This window comes from Pyrgilauda ruficollis, unplaced genomic scaffold (genome assembly GCF_017590135.1).
Source record: "Pyrgilauda ruficollis isolate IOZ18807 unplaced genomic scaffold, ASM1759013v1 scaffold72, whole genome shotgun sequence".
NCBI classification, from domain to species: Eukaryota; Metazoa; Chordata; class Aves; order Passeriformes; family Passeridae; genus Pyrgilauda; species Pyrgilauda ruficollis.
In genome coordinates, this window is record NW_024529044.1 from 2,738,248 (window position 1) to 2,754,811 (window position 16,564).

General features: G+C 40.4%; 1 protein-coding gene across 2 annotated transcripts in view; it reads left to right on the top strand.

Moving 5' to 3' along the window:
• PRKCA (protein kinase C alpha) overlaps positions 1-16,564 on the top strand; it is a 147,394-nt gene that overhangs the window by 95,979 nt on the left and 34,851 nt on the right. For both annotated transcript variants that reach the window (XM_041485642.1, XM_041485643.1), the window contains exons 6-8: positions 7,375-7,531; positions 7,625-7,759; positions 8,502-8,598. In XM_041485642.1, the coding sequence (XP_041341576.1) occupies positions 7,375-7,531; positions 7,625-7,759; positions 8,502-8,598 (389 nt within the window). The remainder of the gene's footprint in view (positions 1-7,374; positions 7,532-7,624; positions 7,760-8,501; positions 8,599-16,564) is intronic.

Genomic DNA, 16,564 nt, shown 5'->3' on the forward strand with positions numbered 1-16,564 from the left:
CCTGAATATTTTTCAAAGGAATTGCTCTGTAGGTGTTGAACTCCTCCAGCTGAATTCCTCAATATCCCTGCTCTGCATCCTGTTTGGGTTGTTAATTAGCTCCTGCTGATTCCTTCCCAGCCAGCCCTGACTGCATGCAGAACACTCGTGCTGCTGAAGGGGACCTGCCCCTGGTGTTGGTGCAGATCCACGGGCATCCCAACGGTGCCAGCCCCACCAGGGCACGGCTGGCAGGGCACAGCTGCAGGCTGTGCTCCTCTGGGGGATGTGGTTTGTCTGTTTGGGTCTCATCTAATCTACTATTGATCTGTGGTTTATCTGGCACATCCCAATTTCTCTTTTCTGCCTGCTTCTTTGGGAGTTTTGTGGTGCCTTTTGTTTCCAAGAAGCCCCACAGTGCACACACACTGAGTGTTTTCCTGAGAACATGCTGGAAATTGGGCTGGTTTTTAATTCCCAGTGAATTCTAGGAAGGAGCTGCCCAGTGACTTGCTCAGATTATCCACAATCTCCAACTTGGCAGGTTCTGAATGGAATTAATGATGGGAGTAATTCAGTCCTGTGTATAAACACATTTAATTCCAATTAGTGAAGTCAGATCTTCAACCCAGGTGCATCCGTGTGGACACCCAGGTTTTTCTGGTGGAGCTGTAGAGACTGCAGCAGTTCTTCACAGAGGAACTGGAATTTTGGGTTGATGTCCTCTGCCATAACCTCACCATCTTCTCCAGGGCTGCTCAACCTGCCCCATTCAATGCTCATTTGTGCTGTAATTCTTAAACATCAGTGGTTTGTTTTCAATGGTTGAGTTACTTGCTTGAAAGTTGAGTTGAATATTAATAATTTATGGCACTTGCAGTACAGAAATGTGGCAGTTTTCTTTTTATAGAAACACCCTTGCATATTTCTGAAATCTCTGAGTTCGTGACCCTTTCACAGGTTGGATTGACGTGGGGGGTTTGCTCTTAAGCATAGTAAATTGCTTTTTGCTATTCTTAATCTCTGATTTTTACACTGAATTTTCTTCCTCCTGATGTGTGCTAAAAGTTTTTTCACTCTTACATTTTCTCCTTGACCCATCTTATAATTTAGGGCTCTTCTGAGTGAGCTCGTAGGTGGTTGAATCACAGTTCTGATTTTTTTTAACTTCATTTTTTGAATTATTTTTATAGTGAAAGAACAATAACCTTTGGAAGAAAAATAACCCCATCTGGTGCACTGATATATAAAATGCTGCCACGATATTGGGACTTTTAACTGTGACCTGTCAGGCACTGGAAGTTGGATGTGACAGCAGCTGACAGGGAGGATCTGCCCTCCTGACACTCATGTGGAGACAGGATGGTGGTGGCTCTGTCATGAAAACACATATAGGCACAGCCCAGAAATTTCAAGGGGTTTTAACTGTATTTTCCTAAGCTGCAAGGGTCAGAAAATCTGGTTCTATTCTTCAGTGGTGCTTCTGTTATTTAAAGCAGAGGAGAGCTGTGAGCGATGCCGGCAGAGGTTGGGAGCACACAGCAGGCTCTGCAGCAATGATCTCCCCAGGAGCTCCCTGCTCCCCACTGGGCATTTCCCAGATTTTTAGGAATATTTTTTATAAATGAGCCATCTCCTGGCACTGCATATTAATGTCCTGTCATGCAGCTGGGGCAGGAGCCTGCACCCAGACAGGCTGGGGACACAAACTGCAGAGTTTTGGCACATTTCAAGGTTCTCATCAAAATTGCTTCCTTAAAAGACCCCACCATGCACACTCTGATAATTTTATTTTGATTTTCTAGGTCAGTGGTAGTGTCTGTCTTTGCTAGCATTCATTTCACAGTATCTACAGCTGATTTAAAAAGGGAACATAAATGAATATTTTGCCTGTTTGACCAGCTTTTAGTACCAAATGCCTATAAAGAAATCCCAAATAATGGTTTCCATGTGGGAGACATTTTAAACATCTCAAAAAACACGAATCTCATGGTTTACTTCACTAATATCTTCTTTCTGACATTCCCAGAATCTGCAGGGTTGCTGCAGTCATTACAGGAAAAGCTGTGCCTTTAACAATGCCAGCCCTGGTGACAACTAAAAGCTTCCTTCCCACTTCAGTCATTAAATTTACTTTACCATGAAGAAACAAGCAATGCAAGGTGTTTAAAAAAACCATTAATTTTTCAGTAATGGCCATCTGCATGCATCCAAAAATATTAACTATATCCTATATATCTATATAAGATAAGAATTGGAAATGTAACAGCCTGAAGCCTTTCCAGATTATTTGATCCATCTTGTGGTAAGATTTCTGTTTCATTAAGCAGCTGTCCTGCCCAGTAGTGCCTACATTTTAAGATGGTATTTTTTGTAAAGATAATCTCCCTTAAAACTAAAATAGAATTGTTTCTAAGAGATTTCCAGGTGAACTTGAACCTGGAGAATCTATTGCAGACAGAAGAACTTAGGAAGCAGTGTTAGGGATGATGGCACATTTTTTGTTAGTAGGAGAGAATATCTCAATAAATACAGAGGAATCAAGTCTCGTGCAACATTGGTTCATTTTTATTCTTGTCCTGGACAAGGATACTCTTCAGCTGTTCCTTGTGCATCACCTGTACAGAGCAGGTGTTCATGCTGCTGCCATTTTTCAGGGCTCAGGCACTGGGCTTCGGATGGATATGAAATCTTCCCTGGGCAGGGAGTAGTTATGGAATAGAGAAAAGTCTCGTCTCTGAAAGCCCTTTTAGTGATGAAAACCACAGAGACTGAACACTGCCTGGACAGCAGGATTTGTTTCAATCAGTTGTACCTGTGAGTCACAAGCAGTTCCAGAAAGGAAGAGTTCAGTGAGTTTTAATAAAATCTCCTAAAAGATCTTCAGTGAAAGCTGAGTTTTGGAGGCAGCTTTGGGGTTTGCATGCGAAGAGTACAAATCTAGAGATGGGAAGAAAGACTATTTTCAGTAATAGATAAATATTTTAAACTGTGATTGAGGGGTGCAGGGGGCATGGGGAGAAAGTTCCTTGGTTGGGAGTGCAAGATCCTCTGTCCCTCACTGAGGCATCTGGAAACTGGGCAAATCAGAAAATCTGCACCAGAAACTTCTTCAGGAAGCAGTGAGAATTTTGCAACAATTTCAGAATGCTTTATTGTGAGAAGAAAGGAACTTTATGATGCACTGGAGCTAACAGCAGTCCCACTTTTCCTTCATTTCTCTGGACCCCATGCCAGGTGAGGCCACTGGCGTCTCGCAGTGTCTCCTAAAAGCAGCTTTTGGCACGAAGGTGAGAGATTTCTGCTCATCTCAGCTGCCTGCAGGACTAAAAGATTGGCAAGCAATGGTTGCTGTGATTAGTAAACTGTTTTATTATCCACATTTGGGAATTCAGGAAGAAGGGAGCTGTGACTCACTCATGAAGGAACTGAGTGGACTCACGCTCGAATCATTCAGCTTTGTCCTAGGGACAGAAACATTTATTTAGTCATCCCCATGATTAAATTTATCTGCTGGTACCACAAGATACTGTAAATCCACAACTGCATATGGCTTGCAACTGCACAATCTCATGGAAAAAGTTTCAGCTTTGTCATCCTCTCTCTGAATTCCTTAAAATTCTGCCTGAAGTTCTTTTTACAAGAAATGTTGGTTGTTCTCTGTCAGCCCACTCTGTTTTATTTAGGTTTTTATTTAAAGGATGAATACCCAAGAAGCAGCTCTGAATTTGCTCATGTCCTCACACTATTCCTGGAAAAGTGGGTGTCCCAATTTTAGCCATGGCTCCTGGATGGATACTCCAGGTTTCTAAGCAATACTTGATAGAAGAGCTGTAGAACAGTCATCAAATAATCTGAATTTTCCACTGAATAAACATTTATGATCTCCATTAACAAGGAGGAAGAAAATGGCCCATTTTGTCCATAATGCAAGTTGACATTTTGTTGTGGGTTTTGTAAGAAAACCTGAGCAAGACTGGATTTGTCAGAGACATCAATCCATGCTTCTCTTTGTTGTCTTTTTATCTGTGGGCTTTCTCAGTCCCCATTAAGAGTCCAATCTGCACAAAATGTTCATGAATTTACCTGGTGGCGGCTGCTTTCCTCAGTTCAGAGATTGTTATCATCCCTAATATTTATGGCAGAAAACTGACATGCAGTATTTCAGGTTTCTACCCAAAGAGAGGCTGAACTTCACCTCCCTTCAACCTTCTCTAATTTAGAGTAACATCTCTGTCACAGTGTTGAGTTTAATTAACTGATAATTAGCAAGCAGGATGAGATTGCTTGCTATGGTTACAGTTAGAGCAGAATGCAGCCGCTGTACCTTGATTTATTTTTGTGGAGTTGTTATTTTTCATTTAACTTTCTCAACCACACACAAGAGATGTTGCCTTTGGTGGGGAGGGGAATCTCTTCTTCATGTCAATTCTCCAAGAGAAACCTGATCTGTCCTGTTAAAAATAGGGCACATTGAAGAGATGAACCACTTGGATGCTAATTCTTGATAAGCACTATTTAGCACAAGTATCATCACGCTGTTTCCTCAGGAAAAGAAGTGCTAAGTCAGTTGGAAAAAGATGTCTGAGGGTATTAATTATGCAGACAAAAGTACAAATGGGCCAGATATCTTAAACCACGGAGTGAGATAATGACTTTGTTAGCAGCCTGGTTTTAGTACATGTTGCATTTTTCCTTCCCAATTAATCTTTGAGCTTCTCTTTCTTGCATTTAGACGTTTTGGGGGTTTTTTTTTCTATTTTCTGTGTTTGCTGCAGGAGAAATCAGCAATTTGACACATGCTGCCACGTCCTCCTGCTGCCAGAGCTGATTTGCAGCTTTTACCAGGGCTGGGCAGGGGTGGCTTTGTCCAGGGATCTCTCCTTGGCACAGCCTCCACATCCACCCAGCCCATCACTCCAAATCCTGCCTGTTTCACACTGGGCCTCAGCAGGGAAAATTTAAACATAAAAGCTCAGCCTGGAGATGGTAAAATTAAGCAATTTTGTTCCGAGAATTTTAGCAGAAAAGTTACTAGTGTATTTTTAGGAAGCTGTAGAACACGTGGAGAGCTCTGCTCCTCATGTATGGCAAAGTGCAGAGTAGAAATAAAAATCAAAAAGTGGATTTTGAAGTAGTATCTCCTGTGCCAAAGCTGGCAGTGCAGTCACAAAAAACCATGCAGAAGAAGACTGGGAAAAAAACCCACCAAGAAAGCAATAATCAACCCAAATATAGGATGAGAGAAAGCAGCTTGCACTGAAAGCTGTCACTTCATCCTTCACTTGCTTCATGGTTCTTAGTCCCTTTGGGACTGTAAAAACTTAGCTAAAATAAGTAGTTTAATCTCAATGTTATTCCTTGGAAGTATTTGAAGATTCTTCTCAGTGCACTAAATCTTAAAAATTGGGTGTTTTGGTTTTTTTGCATGGGTTGAAAAGAAATGTTTTTCCAGCTGACCACAGGTGTGAAGAGTGAAGACCCCCAGAGGGCAAACTTAGAGTAAATGAGAGTGGGGACAGTTTCTCTGGCCTGAAAGGAATCATTTGCCCAGCTGCAAAACCCTGTCAGCTTTACACGTGGATTGTAGAAAAGTACAAATTAAATGGCAAGAAAAATGCATGGTTCTGTTCTTTTAATACACATTGATTATTTTCCTGATATAGTTCTTTGAGGAATGCACATTGTGAATAGAATTATACTTTATTCTAAAATTTTAGCCCATAAGCATTTTCTGTCTCTCCTTTTAAAACAAGAAATTTAAGAAACTTAATCACTATCAACTGTTGGGTCAAGTTAATGTGATTCGTTTCCAGCCATGATCTAATTTCATTAATTAATTTACATCAGAGTATCTGTTCTGCATGAAAATTACCTTGGCAAAGTAGAGTCTTCCAAAGCAGTAGCTCACATTCCTGTACTCCTCTTATTCTATATATAAAACAATATATCTGTTGTTTGGATGCCTTTTAACCTCCGTGCTGGGAAGCAACAGACTGAAATCCTGGGAAGGTCTAGAATTTTGGGGTTGTAATGAAAATGCCATTTAAATCTGGGGGAAGAGGAGGACAGTATCTTGAGCAAACAATAAATACTTGTTGCTGAAGACCCTGACACCTTTTTTTTTTTTTTTTTTTTTTTTGTATTAGCTCTAACTGACTTTTAAGTGTCTCTAAATTCCAAGTTTCTGTAGGAAACACTTTTCTTTTCATCGAGAAACAGAAGTTGCTTAACAGTTGATCTTTCCTAAATTTCCCTTCAGATTTGTTCAGTTAGATAAATTTTAGAAGCCCTCCTGAATGAAAGCAGTGGCTGAGGGCAGTGTCAGCCCTGGACAATCTCTCCAGTGGCTCTCAAAGGCTGGATTTCTTTCATCCCTTAGGAGCCATGGCACCCCAAAGCTTCTTGCAGTCTTCCTTCAGAGACAGTTCTGACCTTGAGCTCTGACTGTCCCAGGGGAATTCCTGGGTGGAAGGTGTTTTCTGTCCCAAACAAGCCCAGGGGTTGCTGTGTCCAAGTTTTGAGATGGCCAGCTCTGAACTCCAAATTCCCCATCCCAGCCTGATCCCAGTTCATCCACTAGGATTGGGTGGGTTTCACAGCATGAGGGAAATTCACCTTTTATTCTTCAGAATTCTTCTTCCAGGATGTGTAAGTGTTGCTCAAGTGTCTGCCAGAGGGAGGGCAGTGCTGGCTGTGCTCACCCTTTGGGATTCCCTTCCACCTTCCTGAGCGTTCCCTCTCTCCCTGGGGATCAGGAGCAGCTTGAGATAAATTAACTCACTTTGTTTCTCCCTTTGGCATTGTCAAAGTAGGAAGCTGCATTAGGATTTTTGTGAAGCTTGAGCTCCACTTGTGTTCCCTGCACTTTTCCTTTGGTTGCTGTCATGACAATGCTCCCAAGGATTCCATCTGACAACTAATGAGCCGTGAATCCGTGGGAAGGGTGCTGCTAGAAACCTTCCAAAGAGGGCTTGTGTCAAACACCTGATCCCCTGCAATCCCCTGTGATCTGCCTGTGCCTCTTACAGTATTTGCCTCCTAATCTGTGGTTGTGTAACCTAAGAGTGATGAGGGAACAAAAGCACAAAGAGTTGGTACCTGCTTAGAAAAATTACAGTGATGGATTTGGGTATTTAATCATTGCACTGCAGGGAGAGCTGCCTGGAAGCTGTGTGTTGCTTGTGAATCACTCTTCTCTCCTGTCATTGCTCCCTGCTATTCTTATAAATATCACTCAGTACAACCTTTCTTTACAACAAGTAGTTTCTCCCATGCCAAGTCTGACAGGTGGGTTTCACATCTTATTTATTTGTCAACGTGCTTCAATAGCTCTGGTCTGACATGTAATTTCTTTTTTACAGTGATGTGTAATCCTGTGTTTTATATTGACAGTGAGAGAAGCAAAAAACCTCATTCCCATGGATCCAAATGGACTTTCAGATCCTTATGTCAAACTGAAGCTCATCCCAGATCCTAAGAATGAAAGTAAACAAAAAACAAAAACCATCCGTTCTACCCTGAACCCGGACTGGAATGAGTCATTCACATTGTGAGTTTAATACCCTGATTTCCTGGGGGTCTGTGGATGCATTTTACTCTTGATTTTGGTGTTGACAACTCCTCCATTTCTCTCCTTTTTTAGTAAATTAAAACCTACAGACAAAGATCGCCGGTTATCCGTAGAGGTCTGGGACTGGGACCGAACCACCAGGAATGATTTCATGGGGTCACTCTCTTTTGGGGTGTCAGAACTTATGAAAATGCCAGCCAGTGGATGGTAAGAGTTTCTGAAAAGAGAAGGAGAGAATGTATCACCAAAAGTTTTAAACCTGTCCTTTTTTTTCAATGTGATCTACCTTTTTTTTTTTGAGCTTTTCGCTGTGTTTCAGGCTATAAATTCACTGAAGTGCAACTAAACCTAGGAAACACAGGCTATATATATCAAAGGGGGATAATAAAACAATTCCTTTTCTTTTATGGTGTTCCTGAAACTTCTGCTGGAGCCAGGAGCTGCTGCAAACTCAATTCTGTGGACACAGTCTTGTGATACAAATTTTATTTTTATCTCCAATATGATGTGTTCAATACTTGGTGTATCATGTTATATATAGCTCTGCAAATTCAAAGCTCATGGAAACTGATCTCGTAAAATGCCACCTCATTACCTGCCAGGAGAGGTAGAACTCATCCCATCTCAAAAAGGACATTTCTCCAATGACACTTGTGTAGGGCTATGGAAGACAAAGGTTCCTCCTCAGGGTTGGTGTTTCCCATCAGATCCCAGGATGAGTGGGAAGAATCTCCTTGTCCATTAAACTGCCTTGACAGATAGCTTGGGATGAAAGATCTGATTACAGGTAAAATATATTCTATTTCTGAGTTTGCTTCAGGTCTTTGAGATCAGTTCTTTGCATACCTGTGGCATTGATACAAACCACACACAAACAACAAAATCAGATTTTGAGTCTATCAGAAAAAAAAATATAAAGTCACCAGTTTTTTTCTGAAATCTACCACAGGTACAAGCTGCTGAATCAAGAAGAGGGTGAATACTACAATGTTCCAATTCCAGATGCTGATGAAGATGGAAATGCAGAGCTCCGACAGAAGTTTGAGGTGAGGATTAAACACAGATGTGTGCAACTAAATACTGCATTTATTTTTCACTTCACTACAAAAAAAATCTGTTAAATGATACATATGTTAGAGTGCTCCTATTTCTGTCCCTGTGACAGCTCTGTGTGTCTGTGGTTTTCTTGAAGATTGGACCAAATGGTTTAATTCAGAGATGGCATCATTTTCCTGACAGTTCAGCTTCTCTGCTATGACACTTAGAAGTTGGTATTTTAAAATATGTTATGTCAAGTATATGTAATAATTTCAATGTCTTTTAACAATTGCTGCAAAATCTGCCAGCCACTATCACTGATATGTGCATTATTTGACAAAAGAAATTCTCAGAAACAATGGTATTTTAATACTTTGAATGTTTCACACTGTAACTTGGGGTGTTTTAAGAAAATACTTTCAATGTTCACACTTTGGGGCTTTAAGGTCTTTGCAGAAGGTTTTTTATGTGAAACTCTGATCTCTATAGTGTGGGGAGGGATGTTGATGTTTTTAAGGATCAGAGGTATTGCTGGGGCTTTCAATGTTCACACTTCGGAGCTTTAAGGTCTTTGCAGAAGGTTTTTATGTGAAACTCTGATCTCTATAGTGTGGGGAGGGATGTTGATGTTTTTAAGGATCAGAGGTATTGCTGGGTATGTACAAATAAGAAAATCCAGATAAAAGTGATGCTTTTTGCAGTGTCTTGCCTCCTGTGGTGCCAGCTGGAGAAGTTGGTAGCCACAGGGATGGTCTCATGTGCCACACAAAGGAGTTTTTTTGTTAATGATCAGACTCTGCTCTTCTGACAACCACAGCCAGAATTACAACAAAATATTTGCTGGCCACTGAGCCCAGGAGCAGGACAGGTATGGCCTGGGCTGGGAGGGGTTTGCTGGTGCAGCTCCTCCGCCCTGCCTGCTCTCCCAGCTGCACACACAGCCAGGAGCTGGAAATATTCCAGTCTGCAGTTCACAACCTTAGCCAAGCTGTTTATCCAAACATAATGAATGTACCTGTTGTGCATAAACAAACCTGCCTGTTCCTTTCAACCTGAAATGGGAATTTTCTATGTTCACCATCAGGCAGAATTCTCCATTGTTATTATAAAAGATGGGTTAACCCACGAAAGTGAGGAAAAACGGCACATGTTCAACTTTCAAGAAGGAAAAAGAAAAGGTGCACCAATTTCTTCTGAACCCATTTGGATCAGCTCCCATGTCTGCAGCATGAACTATGATTTTTGTTACACATTTGAGAAGTATTTGAGCTCCATTCCATTTTCCTTTCTTTACAGTCGTGATCTGACCAGTGTGATTTCATTTTGCTGCACTAGGTCATTTGCTATTCAAGATCATTTTTGGTTTTTATCCTCCCTAGAAAGAATAGCTTCAAAAGTAATTCTGCCCATGTTTCTGTGCATTTTGCAGAGTCTGGAATTGGGTGGATATTTATATATTGGTGATATAGGTATAAAAATTTACCTGTTTTTCTCAGGTCAGAGACAGCACAGAGACAAGTCACTGAAACTGTCCATTTAAAAATGTCAGATATTACATGCAGTGTGTTTGCATATTGAATTTACAGTCACTGAGGCTGATTCTTAATCCTGCGGTAAATACTTTGGTTGCAGGAAGAACAGTCAGGGTTTATCCATGTCCTGCAATGAAGTGGAGTAGAAATCCTGAGAGGATTCATGTAAAACTACTGGACCTGCTCTCAGAGACAGCAGCTTCACCAAGGGGCTGCTCTGCCTCAGAAATAATTAGTCTGTCTCAAAGTCTAATTAGTTCAGCCTCAGCACTGTGTATTTGAGGCTCCCCCTGTTCTGAGCTAGTCTGCTTGGTGCTGTTTGAGTGACTGCATTAATCCAGGGAAGGAAATGGGTCTTCAGCAGGCACACGGTGTCTCCAATAATTGTAATTTCCCAAGCTGGACCATGAACAGTTTTAATGAGATAAATGAGATAAATGAGAGTATTGGTAGCTGAACAAACCCTGGAATCACAAGGCCAGGGCTGGTGTAATGTGGTGTTACATGGCTGAAGGGTTTGGCTTCACCCTCTTTCCCCATCTCAAAGTTTACCGTGATGAGGAGGAGCAGAGGGAAGCAGAACCCTCCATGGAATAATCTTCCTTGGTTTCAAGGGGCATCACTGTGAGGGCTTCTGAAAATTCACAGCACAGATGTCTGGATGGTGGTATTTCACTTATTAGCTATTCTGGTATGGCACATAAGTGGTGCTGACTCTGATCATCTTCTCCTTTATTTCTGTTATCATTTATATCCTGGCTTGCACAGGCATCTTATTTTAGGTGCCCTGTAATAAGGAACAAGTAGACAGCACTGAGAAAAATGCTGCTATTTGTGACTTAATGACATCATCTAAATAAATATTTCCACTGTTCTAAAATCAGCACAGGAAGAAGATTGCAGGTCTTGACTGTCACTTTCCTGGGGGAGTGAATTTGTCAGGAGATTAAAAATATAGATGGACCAAAGGGTCTCACTGTGCCACCTTCCCATTTATCAGTTTATGAAAGGAGTAACTCCAGAGTTCTTCCCAGTCCAGTCTGCACTTGCAGTGCTTGGTCTATTTTTTGATGTGTGACCATGTGATTGGTAGCCAAGCTACATTAATTTAACTTTGAGTACAAAATGACAACAATTTCCACAAAAATATTGCATTACTTATATCTAATACTTAAAATAAATAATGGTGGCCTTCAGAGGAAAGGGCTGTATACAAACCTAAGCTACACAAGAGCACAGAAACTTTAGGATTGGGATTTCATTGTTTCATATTCAGGAAGAATAAGATTATTTTCAGCTTACAAAAGGCCAGAGAGCCAATAAATGTAGAATTTTTGAAACCACTTTCTGATCTTGAAAATTGTAAGATGTTCTGAAAATTGACTTTGCCCTTTTAAGTAAAGTTTAGAAATGTGGGCAGGAGGAACTCCAAGACCACTTAGGAGCTACCTCCCATTTAAACCAGAATTTTAAGCATATCTGCCTGCATCCATATTTCAGGCAGCTTTAAGATTTGGCCTTAAGCTCATTGATCTCAAAGCATTTGCACAGTACCATCACAGCCTTCTTAGCACATCACTTTCACAGCCCAGATTTCTTCTGGAAATGTGGCTCTTAGCCACACAAATCTCATGGAAATGCTGCTTTGCTCACTGGACCTCCTGGCACTTATTCCTAAGTAATTTATTCAATGTAAATCTACACTAAAACAGTATAAAATATAGTAATCATAGAATACAAATGTAATAAATAAGATAATCTTCATAAAATATTATAAATATTATAAATAAGTAAATAGTAATAGATTCAAACCTTTTCTTCACTTATACTTGTAACTGAATGCTAAAAACTATTTGTCATGAAGTTTCCTCATGGCCCATTCTGCCACATCTGAATGAGCTGAAAAATTAACACCCAACCTTTGCCCAGAGTGGATCCTCTCCAACAAATGGGACCAAACTTGGAAAAGAAAGAATTGAGGATTGTGCTTTTTTTACCTTTTCTATTTTGTTGCAAGCAGTTTTCTTATTATATTCTAGGTATAATCTATATGAGCCTGTGCAGTGTATAGAAATTGGAGGATATTATGCAGAGGTGCAATGCAGTATTTTCTACACAACAAGCTGTATTCAATCTACGCATTTTCTGGATCTCACCTCTCACTAAAGCTCACAAATCTATTATCTGCTCATTTAGCAGTGTGATCAAATCTGTCCTCAGTGATTTATACATGATACATCATTATTAATATTTAGAGATAAAAATATACTCTTGTAGGAAGTGGAGGCAGGATAAAATCTGTCACTATTTTTCGGTTGATTTTAACCTTTAGTTGTGAATTTTCTCTCTGGAATGGCATTATTTGTAGCCATCTCAAAATGAAACTCCCTTCTCACCAGACATATTCAGAATAATTGTGGCTGCTCCATAATTGTCCATGCTGAAGTTGCCATGGGAACTCCCAACAGTCCCAGGTGCCTCCATGGACCCAAACTAGGAAATCTTCTAACTGCATCATCCACTCTTGGTTATGTACTTATTTCCTTCTTCCAGTACTTTTCTAGTCAAAGAAAAAAGCAGAATACTGAAATAATGCAACCTTCTGGTATTTTTTTCTACCTGGCTGTGATTTGAGCAGTAAGATGCCTTTGCCATTTAGGGCATCATTCCTTTTTTCCTGAATTTGGGGGGAAAAAATGTACAAATTCTAAAACTTCTGTTGTGGGAGATTATTTGAGTTTGGTCCAGCCTTTTTTACTTTTCCTGCTTAGTAAAGCACTTCTTGATACTTAAATATCACCTCAGAGTAATAATAGAATAATACTGATTTAAAAGTAGGCTGGTGAGCTGTTTTATGATCTCTCCCCTTCTTTCCACATCACCAGCACTGGGAAATGTTATTAAAAATAAAGCAGCTGTTATGGTCCATATAAAGGATTTTTTTAATTAAACAAAGAACAGAGCAGCCATAATCCTTACCCATGGCCACATTTACTGAGCACGAGGTGTGTTGGTGATGGGAGCAGGCTCAGTCACTGCACCAGCTCTGGCAATTGCAGTGATCCAAGCACATTGCTGTGAGGGAATGGGATTCTGCTCATAAAATCCTCATTTTAGAGCATATCTGGGAAGACACACAATGGTCCTCCTGGTGCACACTCTTCACATGTCAGATATGTTCTTTTGTTCTAATTATTTCCTTCAGTGTAGCTCTCTGGGTGGCTTTGACAGAAACAAAATCCTTCCCTGAATTTCTGAGAGCTCCGACTGCTGTCCCACCACAGGGACTGTCCCTGGACCCTGGGAGGGGGCAAACACCCACATCCCTGGCTTTGAGTCCTGTTGGGTGAGAGATTCCAGCTGCTTTGACCATGGAATTGCTGATGGAGTTCCTTTTTGCAGCCCAGAAAGGAGGAGAGAGAGCAGAGCAGGGTGGATGTTGTGTCTGAGCACTGGAAGTGGTCAGTCAGTGGTGACATTTTGGTGACCTCTCAGTGCTTCCAAACAGAACTATCATTATGATCCTAAAGAAAATGTCTTCTAAAATGCCTTATCATTATTGTGATCCTAAAGAAAATGTCTTCTGAAATACCTTCTCATTTGAAAGATAACAGGACGGATGTGGAGCTTGGCCATCAGGCTCAGTGATAAATACCTGGAACCTCTGCAGTGATGCAGGATCTGCGAGACATTTCTGCTCCTGAGCTCCTCCAAGAAGCAGGGCAGCCCTTTGTTTGACCAAACTTGTGTGTTAATCCTTGTGCAGGCCCGTATTTCCAGCCCAGAAGCCTCGGGCTGTGTGTCTGTGCACACAGCTCATGTGGATTTACGCCATCAGGCAGCCTTGTGGCAGCACAGCCGGTGTTAAACAGGACAGAAACTCTCCCCAGAGATCAAGGCACAGCTAAAACTCTCTGATGAGTTTTGTTGTTGTTACAGTCTAAAGCTGAAAAACCTTTCTTTTATTTATATTTTCCTCTCTGAACATCAGTACATCCGTTCAGATTGTTTCAGTGCAGGCCCTGCACTTCTCAGATCTTTACCACTCCTCTTAATTTTTTTAATCCATTTCTGTCTGCTTCATTAGAAATGAGAAGGCCAGAACTTTCTTAATCTGGCATTTTTCTGATATTCACAAAAACTTTAGGTTAAAAGGACATTATATTTCTTTCCTTTAATAATGGCCAGGACATAGAGCTATCTTTATTCTGAGCAGGAGGCTGGAGGAAAATGTTGCAGTTGCATAGCCAGGGCCATAGCAGATACTCCAGAGACTGTTTCAGTGGCTTCTGAAGAGCCCAGTGAGTTTTCTAATTAAATCTATTTTCATTCAAATTTTCATTTAAAAAACCCACGCCAAACAAACACACAACCACAAAACCCCCAAGATAAACTGTAGAGGAGCTTGTGATTTTGTCAAATTGTGATTAATTTCTCCAGGTCTCTGTAAAGTGTTATAAGGGCTGGGAAGGAAACATTACTTTTACATCTTTGCCCCAGAGCTGTTACACTGCAGTTACTCTACTCTTTTTTAAAAAAAAAATAAATAAAAGATATGGTCACTTCCATATCTGTCTCTAACCAATATGCATTCCCACTTTGAAGCTTCAGGCAGGTCAGCAAAGGGAATGTGGAAAGAGAAATAACATTGCTGACACTTCACATTGCAAATGACAAGATGAAATTTACTTTTCAGGAAACAGAAACTAAGCCACACTGAAATCATGACCAGCCAAAATACCACTGGCACATCAATCCACACTCATTATGCATAAAGAGATATAAAAAGAAGAGCTGCTTTTTTTGGCCATGGCACTCATTCCTATTTTTAAATTGTGCATATTTAATCATTAGAGAATGGTTTGCAGCATTATAGAGATGCTGTTAGATGACTCCATCTGTTCTGTACTATAGTTTGGCAGGGGGGATTCCCATATGCAGTTGTCTGGAGGTTTCCCATCCACTCAGCACAGCTCAAACTGGAGAACTTGAAATTTCTTAACTAGATGGCACAAATCTCTGCTTTCAGTGTGCTGATTTCCTTAAGGCTTTTCTCACTGGGTTGTGATTTGAGGTGAAGAGTATAAAAAATCCCGTGTATGGCAGGCATTTCCTCATCCCTTATGTAAAAGTGAAAGGTGTGTTGCAAAACAAGGCAAGGACAAAACTCCCAAATCCCTGTGCACTGTCACCCTGTGGAGCTCGCTCAGGGCTGAGAGGCTGAGTGCCCCTGGCCAGCTGTGCACAGCTGGAGGCTTTGCCAGAGGCTGTTCCATGCATGGGCTGCGTGTCTGTGAGCTGAGTCCCAGCAAGGAGCAGCACAGCGCTCCTGGTGATTAACAGCAGGATTTAACACCCATTTATTTGTCCTGGGTTTTTTCTGTGCTTAACAGACGTGTCCATTTCTGTACTCCCGCTGCTGCTGTGTCTGTATTTGTTTATTTCTGCTACTAATGTGGTTGCTGTGCTGTGCCAGCCCGTTACTAACCACGCAGTGTTTCTCCCTCTCCTGTCTCTTCCAGGACTGTCATGTAAATATCCACTTCTTCAAGGTAGTTTTCTCCTTGGTGTTCTCCTACACACAACCTCCTTTACCAGCATCTGAAGTTTATTCAGTTTATTTTCATTCTCACCAGCTTTTAAGGATGCACTTATTTTTTTTTCCACTTGAAGCTTTTGTGATTGGTACTAAAAAAGTTAAAAATTTAAGTATGTTTTTAATTATCAATAAATAATTGAAGTATTATACTTAATAATATTTCATATTAATGAAATATTTAATCTATATAATATTTCATAATAATGATATTTCATAGCCATGAAATATTATTAAGTATAATTTTTTAAAATTATTTTTTAAAAATTCGGTATGAAGTATTCAGAATTTGTTCCATAATTTGTCATAAAGTGATCCCCAGATTAGAATTTTACTACCAAAAAAAGGGTGATCAAACCTGAGAAGGTGCAGTGTGCCTTTCTTTTTGGAGGAATTAGTTAAATGAGTGCCACCTTCTCATGGAAAATGGAAAAAGGTGCATCTTTAATTTGAAAGACATTCATGGAACTTTAAGTAACTTTCACAGATAAAATAATGCTCATGGTCACTTTATATTTAAATAGATAAATTTAGAGCATGCATGTTTTATAATTTAACATAGTACACCTATTGCTGGATGTTATTTGTTATATTTTAGGAGATATTGCCATATGCACAGATGCTCTGGTGCCTGAAATAACAATTCACCTGTTTATTTCTCATTTGGCTCCTTTCACTGCTCCCACATCACTGAGTTACTGCCATAAAAGTTACATCTCAGCATTGAGAACTTACATGTGTTTTGTTTATATTTGCATGTATCTCTAACAAATTATCTTGCTTTATTAGAGCAAAGGCCACTGGCACAAACCACTTTCAGTTTCATACATTGGTGAAGTTACAATT